Source organism: Ambystoma mexicanum, chromosome 9 (assembly GCF_040938575.1).
Source record: "Ambystoma mexicanum isolate Mex_15411 chromosome 9, UKY_AmexF1_1, whole genome shotgun sequence".
Classification (NCBI taxonomy): domain Eukaryota; kingdom Metazoa; phylum Chordata; class Amphibia; order Caudata; family Ambystomatidae; genus Ambystoma; species Ambystoma mexicanum.
Genome location: NC_090931.1, coordinates 1,108,741,313 through 1,108,754,098, shown reverse-complemented (window position 1 = coordinate 1,108,754,098; position 12,786 = coordinate 1,108,741,313). Strand labels below are relative to the sequence as shown.

Sequence of the window (12,786 nt, the reverse complement as noted above, 5' to 3'; positions counted from 1 at the left end):
TGCTTCATCGCCGTACAGCGGCCCCTAAGGGGAGAAAAGCAAAGACAATACAACTTACCCCCCCAAAAACGTACCTGATTTACCACGGGGGGTACTCACCTCATCTCGGGTCGGCGCAGTCAATTCTGCTTCATCGCCGTACCCCGACCCCTAAGGGGAAAACCACAATAGACTTACCTGAATCTTACCAATTGCCATTTGGAAATCTTCGAGTGGTTAATCGGCAACCTGCAAGGAATCGGACAGAGTGAAGATCAGACATTTGAACTCTTATGAACAATTGGACTTGAGTCAATACTGGAACTCACCAATTCCTCTACGCCAGTGAAGTAACTGGTCATCAACGCGCCCCTGCGTTCGACGCAGGGTGGAGAGCTCATCCTTCCAAACCATCAGGTGAGACTAGGAGGGGACATGAAGAGTGATCTGTGGGAAGACAACAGGAGTGGGGAAGGTGGGTTGACACTCAATTCCACGGGTGGTTAATTCCCTTTCTCCTTTGCAGAAGAATATTCCTGCGAGCCAGACAAACTAGGCTGAGCGGGCCAGTCCAGTCAGTCATCTCGGCGCTACGCGTCTCGCTGGTGGAAACAACAGTGGCCCAGTTCCGATCGACGCCCCCATGGGAACCAGGTGAGCGTAACAGTTACCTAGTATCCCCTTTGTCTAGCTTCTCATGAAACAATTTTATATTACCCTTTCCTCACTGAATGGCTGGTGGCAGTGGTTTAGTTTGGTATCTGGACTTTTCATCGAAAATAAAATCACTCATTTCCATCTAATTTTATTCCTTGAAAATACTTTCCATTGAAATGCATTTCATTGAATAAAATTCAATGGATTTCGATGGATTTTAGGGTTAAGGCTGGGGCAAGGGCAAGGGCTAGAACTAGGGGCCGGGGCAAGGGCTAGAACTAGGGGCCGGGGCAAGGGCTAGAACTAGGGGCCGGGGCAAGGGCTAGAACTAGGGGCCGGGGCAAGGGCTAGAACTAGGGGCCGGGGCAAGGGCTAGAACTAGGGGCCGGGGCAAGGGCTAGAACTAGGGGCCGGGGCAAGGGCTAGAACTAGGGGCCGGGGCAAGGGCTAGAACTAGGGGCCGGGGCAAGGGCTAGAACTAGGGGCCGGGGCAAGGGCTAGAACTAGGGGCCGGGGCAAGGGCTAGAACTAGGGGCCGGGGCAAGGGCTAGAACTAGGGGCCGGGGCAAGGGCTAGAACTAGGGGCCGGGGAAAGGGCTAGAACTAGGGGCCGGGGAAAGGGCTAGAACTAGGGGCCGGGGAAAGGGCTAGAACTAGGGGCCGGGGAAAGGGCTAGAACTAGGGGCCGGGGAAAGGGCTAGAACTAGGGGCCGGGGAAAGGGCTAGAACTAGGGGCCGGGGAAAGGGCTAGAACTAGGGGCCGGGGAAAGGGCTAGAACTAGGGGCCGGGGAAAGGGCTAGAACTAGGGGCCGGGGAAAGGGCTAGAACTAAGGGCCGGGGAAAGGGCTAGAACTAGGGCCGGGGAAAGGGCTAGAATTAGGGTAGGAGTTAGGGTTAGGTTGGGCATAGTGGTTGGGGGAGGGGTGGAACAACCCCACCCAAAACACAACAAACATTAAAACGTTACAAGGAGCTGGCCCGTGCTGAAATTACAGCACTGAACAGCTCCATGTAACATTTTACTGTGGAAAATAAAAGCATTGAAATGCTATCTTTTACATGTAAAAGCACATATCCATTGAAACTTGTCCATCCCTATATTCGATTGACAAGTTTTGATGGATGTGTACCTTTACATGTAAAAGATAGCATTTCGATTTGATGTAAAGACCATAAACCGTTTCATTTTAACTACTGTGGTGTGCATTTACCGCTGGCTGTGTTCGCAGCTGCAGTAAAGCACCCAAGGGTACCATTTTTGACAAAATGGCCCGGTCGTCTTTTTTCGCCATTTCTTTGTGGGAAAGTCCTTCTTTGGATTTACTCTGCACTCCAAACTAGGTTTGGTTGCATTGTTCACTTTACCTTTGGCTGGATTCACGAGTGAAGCCACCTCTGGCTCCAGGGTGCGTGGGGTAGGCAGGAAGTGAAGTAGGTGCCCGAAACTCCCTGTGCTTCATCTCCTAGGAGACAGAAATGCACTCTGTAGTGACTGTCCGGCAAGGATAGCAACCCTGCTCGATGAGTGACAGCTAAGCTGGAATGAATGGGAGAGAACTGAATAAAAGGCGAGGCTTTTTGCTCGGAAGGCATAGTCGACCACTGGACAAAGGAACCGATGAAGAACTTGAAGAGGACGCCTGCTGAAACTCATGGACTGTCGGTTTGCCCGGTGAAGCCCTGCTGCTGTGCTGAAACTCCAAATCGTATCGACAGAGAAGCCCCTGCAAGGAGGACCTCTCCCTTTGAGTTGGTGGGATCAATCAATTCCAAAGTAAGCCACCTGGACATCCTCAGAGCTGGTTGAAATTCCACTGCAGTTGCTGCTGGTATTGAATAGCCAGGTATAGGAACACCAGATCGTGTGCGTTGCTTTTAAGCAGGCCAAGAGCTCCAGGAAGATCCTCCTGACTCCCAGGAAGCAGGACTGACAGAGTCCGACACACCTCAGAGTGCTAGACCTGAGCTGGGTCAATCGCAGAACTTTCTTGCTTTACTAGTGGGATATTTTTCCTTAATACGTCAGTGAGTGGGAACATTTTTTCCACACTCGCATAATCTTTCACTCTTTTTATGGGTGTCATTTTTAAGACTCTCCATAGTGGCTTTTTAAAGTTATCCTCTTTAACAGCTTACTGGCAATAAGTGCCTGTTCTTGCTAAGTTGCGCTTGGGGTTCCCCTTTTAACTTTCTTTTGCTAACCTTGGGTGAGCTACAGTTCTCAAGGGTAGAAAGGAACTTTGGAACCCTTTTACATTTTATTCTGTGAAGCCAGCACACCCCACCTTATGTGGAGTGCCGAGGAGATGCAATGTATCCCCTTTGACATTAAAACTAACGATTCCGTTACAGTGACAAGCTTACCCTTAAATGGCTGGTGGCAGTGATACCTTGTATTAATTTGGTGCACCTTTACCTCGGGCTGTATTCACAGCTGCAATAAAGGGACCTAAGGGTGTTAATTTTAACCAAAATGTAGGGTTTGTCGTTTCTTGTTCCTTCCCCTGATATCCAGGGCGGGAAATTCCTTTTTGCGATTTTTATCTTCGGCGCGAGTCCCCTGGACTCCGCACCCAGACTCCAGTATGAGAGCAGGAAGTGAGGGAGGAGTCCAAAACTCCCCAGCCCTTTGTCTTATGCCTTGCTTGAATGGGGAGAAATCCCAGTGGGAGGCTGGCTGTCCTGAATGGACAACCAGACCAGCCCCTTCTTGTAAAATGCAGGGAGAGAATGTAGCGGTTGTGCTGTAGTTCCTGATAAATACTGCGAACCTGGCAGCAGAAGAAAAGTTGACCACTGGAACTGAAACCACAAAGGATGACTAAGGAAAAGCAGCGGAAATTATTTCCAGCAACTGGAGAGCCTGCTGTTTAACCAGAGCCTGCTGTAGCCCTTCCTTCCAATCGACGTGGGGACTCCGACAACGACAACCCAGAGCCAAGTGAGACCCACTAGACTCAAGACCTGCATCTTGAGCCATCCCATTCGTTGCTGCGACCTTGCGTTGTTGCAATACCTGGGACCTCAAGCAATCATGTGGTGCACAGTCTTCCGAATTCCGAATCTAGCCGAAACTGCGTGGGCATCCTGGTGGATCTCCAGAGGCACGAATAGAGTCCAAAAAGTCCCCTCAACAGAGTGCTGGACTGTTGTAACAACGAGAATTCAACTGCAATTTTCCACCTTCTGTGCTCCTTGAAAAGGTGCCAAATCGCAGAACCGCATTCAGCCCCGAGGGAAACCTTGCTTAGATCCTTCATCGATCCCTGCTGCAATGTTCCTTCCGAAGTCAGTCACCACGACAAGGAATCCACTGACCAGGTATTTGGCTGCACACCCTGAAGTCCTCCTGCTGCAAAATCTTCAATGCTGAGGTACTGTGTTGGCTTGGATATGTACTTACCTTAAACCCGTTAGGATTTCTGTGCAACTGTGGGTTGTTTTCGGTGATGGGCAGGCATCTCATCCAGTACACCCAGTCCCACAGCTCGAATACTGCTAGGGTGTCTTCTGCGAAGCCCCTGGACAACCTTCTAACTCTAAAGTGAAATAATCACCTGTTTGCCCAGTTTTCCTAAGGAACTCTGACTTTTGCTACTAAAGATCCTATTCTGACTAGTCCTAGTGTCCCCCCTTCTGCCACTGAGAACACTCATGCTCCAATAATAAGGTAAATGGATTGGGACTTTTGCCTAAAAAATAAAATAAGTGTTTAAAAGTTACTTACTTGTAAAGTGTTGGTTGGTAACTGTAATTCTAAGAGTGAACAGTTACAAAAGTTCTTACTTACCTTGAATGTGTGATGAACTATTCTCAAAAGTATTGTTAAGGAACAAGTTACTTACCTGCAACTGTTGTCCAGCATGGGTCTGGCATGGATTCACATGCTCATGAATATTCCCTGTGAGGCTGTGAATCCTCGGTAAAGAAAAAATCAGTTTCAGTTCTGAACTGTCTTTCTCCCAACAACCAATCACTGGTCTCTGGGTCATACTGCCCCAGCCAATAACTGCTCTCTACCTAAGCCCCTCCTCTGGAAGCCATCTTCAGATATTTACCGCATGTTCAAGTGTTGGGAGAAAGACAGTTCAGAAGCTAAACTGATTTTTTACAGAGGATTCCCAGCCTGACAGGGAATGTTCATGACCATGTGAATACATGCCAGAGCCCATGCAGGAGAACCTCGGTGTTCATGTCACACACCCTGTGTGATATATGACCTTTAGAATAAAGGCCCCTTCAGTTAAACCTGTAGTGGATGAACCACTTAAAAACCCACTTACAGTGGAAGTGATACAGATGGATGTGAAAAGCTTAGGCGTTTAACAAACCTAAGAGGACAAGGCGTTTCCTTGACCCCAAGGTAGGAATTCAGTTTTTTCTTTTAATTCAGAGTGCCCAGAATGAAACTTCCAGGCCTGAAAATCTGAAAGCCAAAAAGGAGTTGTTAGGCAAAGTTCGTATGCAGTACCCTTTGGGACCACTACACACAACTAGGACTAAAGGTGTAAGCAAAACCAACCTTTGGTATAAGCCTGTATTACACAGTTTTGTGGTAGCGTTGCTGAGCAGCTAGGCTTTTCTCAAAAGGGAATGTGAGCTGTAAGGATGTTACACAGAGGTCTATAATTACAAGTATTCAAATAGACCCTTATACTGAAGGTTTCTTGGAAAAAGTCTGTTACAAAACATTCACTAGGAGGAGGCAATCTATATCACAAAATATACTTCAAGATCTCCAACGCTAGTGGCTGTCAGGTCTTCCATGCCAACTGTTTCGCGTCTCTTTATGCCTGCTTTCTTCTCTTCTATGTTGTAATGTTCAAGCGCCCCGATGCCCTCGGGCTACCGGCGCTTTATAAAAATATATACATACATACATACATACACTATCAGGTTCTGAGACATTTAAACTATTTTGAAGGAGGAGCAAAATGGCATATGTTAATTAAATGAATATTACAGTTACTCTTAAACAGTTCAAATAGTTTGAGTTCCCCAGAGGAGTTGATTCAATGCAATAGGTTAGCCCAAAGTCAATGGACTAAAATCTAGTATAGGATAAGCAGTTCTGGAAGTTAAACAGAAAAGTCTTTGCCAAAGTTCTCAGAAGTAGTTTATAAAAGAAAGGTTCATATGTTGGGTAACAAGCTGACTAGTCCTGCAAGTTGCCAAAGTTTCAGCACTTTTGCAGTGAGAGTTAAGTTCTCTTGGTCAGGTTTTCACAGTACCTTACAATGAAGAAAAAGATGCAGCTGAAGAAGTCTGTTCCTGGCAGTTCCTGCAGATCTCGCTGTTCCTGAGCCTCAGTCGTGGGGACTAGAGGGAAGACGTCGGGGACTCCTGCACTGCTCTGGGACTGGTCAAAAAGCTGGCAAGGGCAAATCTTCAATTCCGGTAGCTGTAGTCAAGCACACAAACTGGTGTCCCTCTCCCTGGCTATTCAGTTTCCTGCAGCACTCGTAGGACAATACAACCAGCCCCGAGAATGGTATCCAGGTGGCTTAAGAGTGGATTGGTCCTACCAACTCAAAGCGAGAAGTCGTCCTTGAAGGGCTTCTTTGTCGAAATGAACTTGGCGATTCGAACCTGCAGCAGGGCTTCACCGGGCAAACCAATGGTCAAGTAGTTGCAGCAGCCGTCCTGTTCCAGCTCGTCTTCGGATCTTTCGTTCCAGTGGTCGACTCTGCCTTCCAAGCCAAGAGACATGCCTTTTATCCAGTTTCCTCCGATTCATTCCAGCCTAGCTGCCACTCACCCAGCAGGGTGGCTGTGCTTGCCGGACAGTCAGCCAATCATGCCAGAGTGCATTGGGTCTCCTAGGAGTGTAAGCACAGAGTTTTGGCACCTCCCTCACTTCCTACCCACCCCAGACACTCAGGTGCCAGAGGCGGTCTTCAGTCCTGAAGCCCGCCAAAGGCGTAGGAACAAAGGGACCAAACCTGGTTTGGTGCACAGAGAAACTCTAGAAGGACCTTTGCAAAAAGAAATGGGGAAAAAAAAAGACCGGGAACTGTTCAAACAAAGGGGACTCAGGCACCATCTTGAAAAACATGGCTGCTGCGATTTAACACTACCAGTGTTCGCGGTCGGGAAAAATCATGGTAGTTCGTCTTAAAACCACTGCCACCAGCCATTTTCGAGGGGAAAGGGTAGCATTTGACTGCTACATGAGTTTCTAGACATGGGGGATACTAGCTAACCCCTCTAGCACTCTATGGTAAGATAGTGTGTGATGGGTCTAGGAATTTGGAAAGACTAGTATAGTCAATTTCACTTCACTTTCTCTGGGAAACAGTTTATCCCAGAGAAGGTATTTAAACCTTGGGACATTCTAAAGGACTTCCCTGTGTCACTGCACTGAGGGTGCTGTGTGACACAAATGAAGATGCCTATGGTGTTTTGTAAAACTCCATAATCAAAGAACACGAGTAAAAACACATCAAAATACACGAGAGAGTGGGAAAAAAAGGCTCACACTCCAGGTAAAAAAAAAATCAAGTCCTCAAAATCCAGCAAAGTTGCTGGGAGTCTCCAAGGTGAAGGAAATTAGCATATGTATGAGAATTCTCCCCAACACCCAGACGTCCTCCCTCTTGTCCCCACGATTGAGGCCCACACAAGGATCTGCTGAGCTGCACAGGAACATAAGTCATCTGGTGAACTTTTCTTCAAATCAATGGTACTGTGCAGTCTAAGAGAACGTACTTCTTGTCGAGAAACCGCACTTGTCCTCGGAGACTTGTCGTGGCTGCATCTGTAAAGTTGCCAACAGCTTCCTTACCTCACGTCTAATCCGCTCGTGGCCCTACTTTGATGTTTTTTCTTAGGCTACAAAGAATTCTAAAACATTGTGCAAGACTTACTCACCTGCAAGAAGTGCTTCAGTTCACCTTGACTTTTGCTAAACTTAACATTGGCTGGCCTGGTTTCCTGAATGATCCTTCTCTCCTCTGCTTATTTGTTGTGTCTTCCTTCCTGGAAGGGGTTAACTAACTTTGCATTGGGGTTACCAAAAGTACTTACCTGCTTCAGAATATTTGTGTGATCTCTTGTTTTGTTCTAATAACCTTTTCCCCCGACTACTCCCAAGTCTGATTTTAAATGCAACAGTGATACATAAATGTCCCCATGACCCCAACTATTGAAGTCACCTGAGGGTGTAGGTAGTGTCTGTGGGCCATCCCAAAAGGGTATTTACTGGTTTAGAAGACTAAGAGTGCGTATTTCTGAAGTGTATATATGTGTTGCTTTACATTGCTCCCTTCTGAAGAAGGCTTACTCTGACTGTTAAAAACATTAATAATTGTTTAATCAAGAAACCTTGTGTGTAAGAGTTTATTTGAATACTTGTCACTGTGATTCTCTGTGCAACTCCTCCACAGCTCACAGTGACCCCTCTTGAGATAAGCCTGGCTGCTTAACATGCTACCAACCTGTGTAGTACAGACTTATACCAAATGTTGGGTTCCTATTGCCAGGAGGTCAGGGTTGTTGTAGTGCATCCAAAGGGTACTGCATACAATCTTGCCTAACAACCATAGTAGGGAAAGACCTCAGAAACTACAAGCAAACGAGAAATGGAGAAAAAAAAGAAGAGCCCACCATTTTAGCAAGATAATGGCCCTTCTGTGCATTACGGAGGCAGAATTAACAGCCTGCGACTAATAATACGAAAAATGCCAAGTATTCAGGTAGATTTACAATTTTAACAAAAATGTTACGAGGTAAGTAAGAAAGGGATACATTGTATGCCCTAGCACTCCACATAAGGGGGTGGCAGGGTGCTGGCTCACTATATAAAATGTAAAGGGAATGAAAATCCCTCTTTACCCCTTGTAAACAGTAGTTCACCCAAGAACATTAAAGCAATTCACAGGGAAGCCCGAAGGGGCAACCCAGCCTAAGCCCAAAAGTTATAGGAAATTAACGCCAAACATACACTATGGCGAGACATAAAAAGGTCACCTAAAAAACAAGCCAAAAAAAACAATTAAATAAAAATAAAAAATAAAATAAAACAAAGACTAGCTAAGGGGTAGGGGTTCTGGGGAGGAGAGGAGATTCCTTTCAGCTAGGGACAATAATCAAGTTCAAAGAAATATTTCTGGTGTTGACACAGGTCAGGAAGATGCATCGCAAATATGAATATCTTACCCAACAACAAGCAAACAAAAAATTGTGAAAAAGAAGAACACTTGCCATTTTGGGTCGATGGTGACCCTTCTGTGCACTACCACGGTTGCGAGTACTGCCTGGGAGTAAAAATTGCACAACAGTAGGATAAAATCACTACCGCCGCCATTCAGATTAGATTGTCACTGTAACCAAACTGTTACAGGAGCAGTGAGAATGGGGATAGTGTAACCCCTCAGCACTCCGAATAAGGAGGGTGTGTAGATCCCACAATATAGAAGGATAAACATATCCCCCTATAACAGAAAATAAAAATGAAAGCCCAAAGGGCTCCCAGCAACACTGTACAGAAAGTGCTGTGTACTGCAAAAGTCAAAGACAGATGCCATAAAACTTGGATGAAAGTACAACTTAAAGGAAAAAAGGTATAAAAAGAAAAACAAAGTATCCCAAAAGACCGGGTAAATACTCAAGTGTGGACAAAGGTTCCTTCTCACTCGACCAAAAATACAATAGTCCAGCAAAAGTGCTGGGGGACTCATGTGGAAGAGATTATGCATACAAATGAAACTCCACCATAACACAATTAAATATTGTTTTCGATAAATTAAACTAAAGTAGCAAAAATGTAAATACCTGTATCTGGGGTCATTAATGATCATCTTCATAGCTTGCTCCCACGTGGCATTAGATGGTACATGCTGTGAAGATAAATATTCACATTGGATTTCATATCATAAATTAAGACAACAAAATCTTAATATCTTTCATTTGTTATTGGAGGAACTACTTTAAAACCCATTCCAGTTGTCTTCATTCATACCTGCATCAAGAATCAACTAAGAAATTCAGAAAATCTGTCCGACAAAGGCAAATGGCATAGCGAGTGCCCTTTTAAGAGGAATTGCCTAGGCCCTACGTTAGGGTTCACGAAGATCAAACAATGCTGCAGGGTTCCTCTGTATATGGCTGAGTCTCCCATGGGTAGAAGTAGCAGAGCTATTGATACTATACCCTACATTGGGAGGTAAAACGTTAGATTAACATGAAATAAAACAAAAGAAAATGTCCAGACCGCATCTACAAATATTCATGAATTTAGCTGTAGTCTTAACTATAGTCGTATCTATAGGTTTAGGCACAGGTTGGAAATGTCTTCCATTTTACTTTCCCTGCATAGTTTCCTATGGAACCCCATTAGTTTGCTCTATTTTAGTCTGTCCTGACTATCTGATCGAAAGGCAAGGCATTACTTCCCTTCATCGTTATGGGGAAACTTATCAGTCTTTCAAACTATCCATAATGGCAAACTAGGGTCCCCTTTTAAATTCTTGTACTCTTTAACATTGCACACAGCACCTTAGCAATGGGAATACTTTTCCATCACCAGAGGATTTTGGGTTAGTTTAATGTGTGCCTAAAGACAAGCTGGTGACAGCAGATGACACATTGCATAACTATAACAGTCTGTTTTATCTGCTTAAGATTCACATGCTTTATATACATAGGTCAACATCTAGTGGTTCGTGCAAAGTATTGCTTTCTTTTTGATTTCGAAAAGGGGCATCAACGGGGCATTACTGTGATACTATCCCTGTGACGTTTACTGTACCTATAACCCTTAAAGCTAAAAAAGGTCCTCAGATTATCCCCTCCCCCCCGACGCCAAGGTTGCATGAAGTGTTTAGTGAAATATGAATGAAGAAAAGTGTTGAAAACCCTCACATAGTTGGACTTGAGAAAACTGTCGCAACACATGATCAACAGGTTCGAAGGGCTTAGAAACACCATATAATTGCAGTAGTACAAGACTCCACTTTTAGTATGAGGCTGTACCACCTGAATTCATGGTAGCATAGACAGAGCAGCCAGGGTCATTTAGGAGTGAGAGGGGGCTGTAGGAAGGTGCACATAACGTGTAGTATACCAAGAGTTCAATAGAAAAACGTACAACCAGACGTATTATAAATAAAGTTAGGACACGTTAAGTACTTGGACAGAGTTCGTTAGGGAGAGTTTTTACCATTTTAGTGCTTAATTCCTCCCACCTTAGAGACCCCCAGCTCTTTTGCTGGACTTTAGGACTTTTTAATTTTAACCCTTGAGTGAGCGAGCCCATTTTCTCACTCATGTGTTTTGACCGGATTTGGATTATGTGTTTCCTTTGTTTTTGAAGTTTGACAAACTCCATATGCATCTACCTTTTTTATGGTGACCCACAGCACCTTCAGTGCAGTGTCAGAAATCCTTTAGATTTCTCATAAGGTTTAAATACCTTTATTTGTGAGAACTACTGTTCCCAAGAACAGTAAAGTGAAATTGACTTTACTTCTCTTTTCCCTTTGTAGGTCAAGCACACCCATCTTATGGGGAGTGCTGGGGGGTTACCTAGTAGCCCCTTATCCTACTTACTCATGTAACATTTATATGTTCCCCTCACTACTTTAAAAGGCAGTGGTTTAATTCGTCTACCATTGTGCTTTTTTACCGCAGGCTGAATCCTCAGCTGCAGAATAGCACCGATGGGTGACCATTTTGTAAAAGTGGCCATTTTCTGTTTGTGAGGTCTGTCTTGGGTTTTGCTCTTCGCGCCAAGCCAGGTTGGAGCCCTTTGTTAGTTTTTCCTTTGGCGGGCTTCAGTACTGAAACCCGCCTATAGCTAGGGTGTCTGGAAGAGCAGGATGTGAAGGAGGTGCCCGAAACTCCCCTGTTCTTTGTCTTAAGTAATGCTTAAATACACTAAGTCCTGATTGGCTGGCTGGCCGACCTATTAGGACAGCCACCCTGCTGTGTGAATGACAGCCTAGGCTGTGCATGAATGGGAGAAACCTGCTTAAAAGGCAAGGGTTTGGGTACTATAGGCAAAGTCGACCACTGGGAAGAACCACCAGACAAAGGAACCGTGAACAAAGCTTGCTACATCTTCCTGTACCTTTCAACTGCCCAGCAAAGCCCTGCTGCTGTGCTGAAACTCCTTTTTCTGATCGACAAGAGATCCTCCGGAAGTGACGACTTCCCTTGTCGTTAGTGGGACCAACTAACCCGGAGACAAACTCCACTGGACCATCTTTCCCCGACGGGCTGTAATTCTTTGAGCCTGCAGGAACCGAGTGCCAGGGGTCGAGAAATCCATAGTCGAGTGCAACGTCTGTGTTAGGACAGTTTTTCTAAATTCCAACTAAGGGCTTAGTAAAACCATTCAACTGAGGCAGTACAAGACTCCACTCTTAGTATAAGGCTGTACCACCAGAGTATATGGTAGCGTAGACAGAGCAGCCAGGCTTATCTGAGGAGGGAGAGGGCTGTATAATCAGCACAAGTGACACTGTAATACACATGGTCCAAAGAAAATATGTATGTAAAAATAAAGTATTTATTTAAAGACAGGTAGACCCAGATAAGCACTAAAACATTATATGAAATCAAAGCATAAAAACAAAACTATATTTGAAAGTGCACAGACCCAAGTTTAGACCTTATTTCAAATACCCAACAGTAGTTCTAGGGAGGTCAAAACATTTTCATACACATTCAGTATAGGTCAAGCCTATCCTTGGGGAGTAAAAACCAATGGTTACTTTTTACAATTTCATTCAGTAATGCAAGGGCAGTAGACGTTTCCAGTTGTACCATGATTCTCAGTACAAATCACTTAATCAGTGACCTGGACACTATACATTTGGTGAATAGTGGAACACTTATTCTAGGCGCAGTAAAAATCTATAACTACTTTTGTCATAACAGTTATGCTAGGTGAGTAAAACCTAAGGATGTAATATACAATTAAAGGTGCTTTTGAAATCAAGGCACCCCAGATTGAGGTAAGCAGTAACTCCTGTAACTTATTTTTGGGATGGCACACAGCTAACACAAGGCAAGTAAAACCCAGATACTTTGTTTAACCTCACAATGCAAGGGAAATTAAACCCCAATGTTACACTTTACGGAACAAGTTACTTACCTGTAACTTTTGTTCTCCAGCATGGGTCTGACATGAATTCACATGCTCATGA

At 44.8% G+C, this 12,786-nt stretch overlaps 1 protein-coding gene across 5 annotated transcripts in view; it reads right to left on the bottom strand.

The window, feature by feature from the left end:
* Positions 1–12,786, bottom strand: part of PRPF40A (pre-mRNA processing factor 40 homolog A) — a 1,435,679-nt gene that overhangs the window by 905,164 nt on the left and 517,729 nt on the right. For all 5 annotated transcript variants that reach the window (XM_069616434.1, XM_069616435.1, XM_069616432.1 and 2 more), the window contains exon 13: positions 9,410–9,474. In XM_069616434.1, coding sequence (XP_069472535.1) covers positions 9,410–9,474 — 65 coding nt within the window. The remainder of the gene's footprint in view (positions 1–9,409; positions 9,475–12,786) is intronic.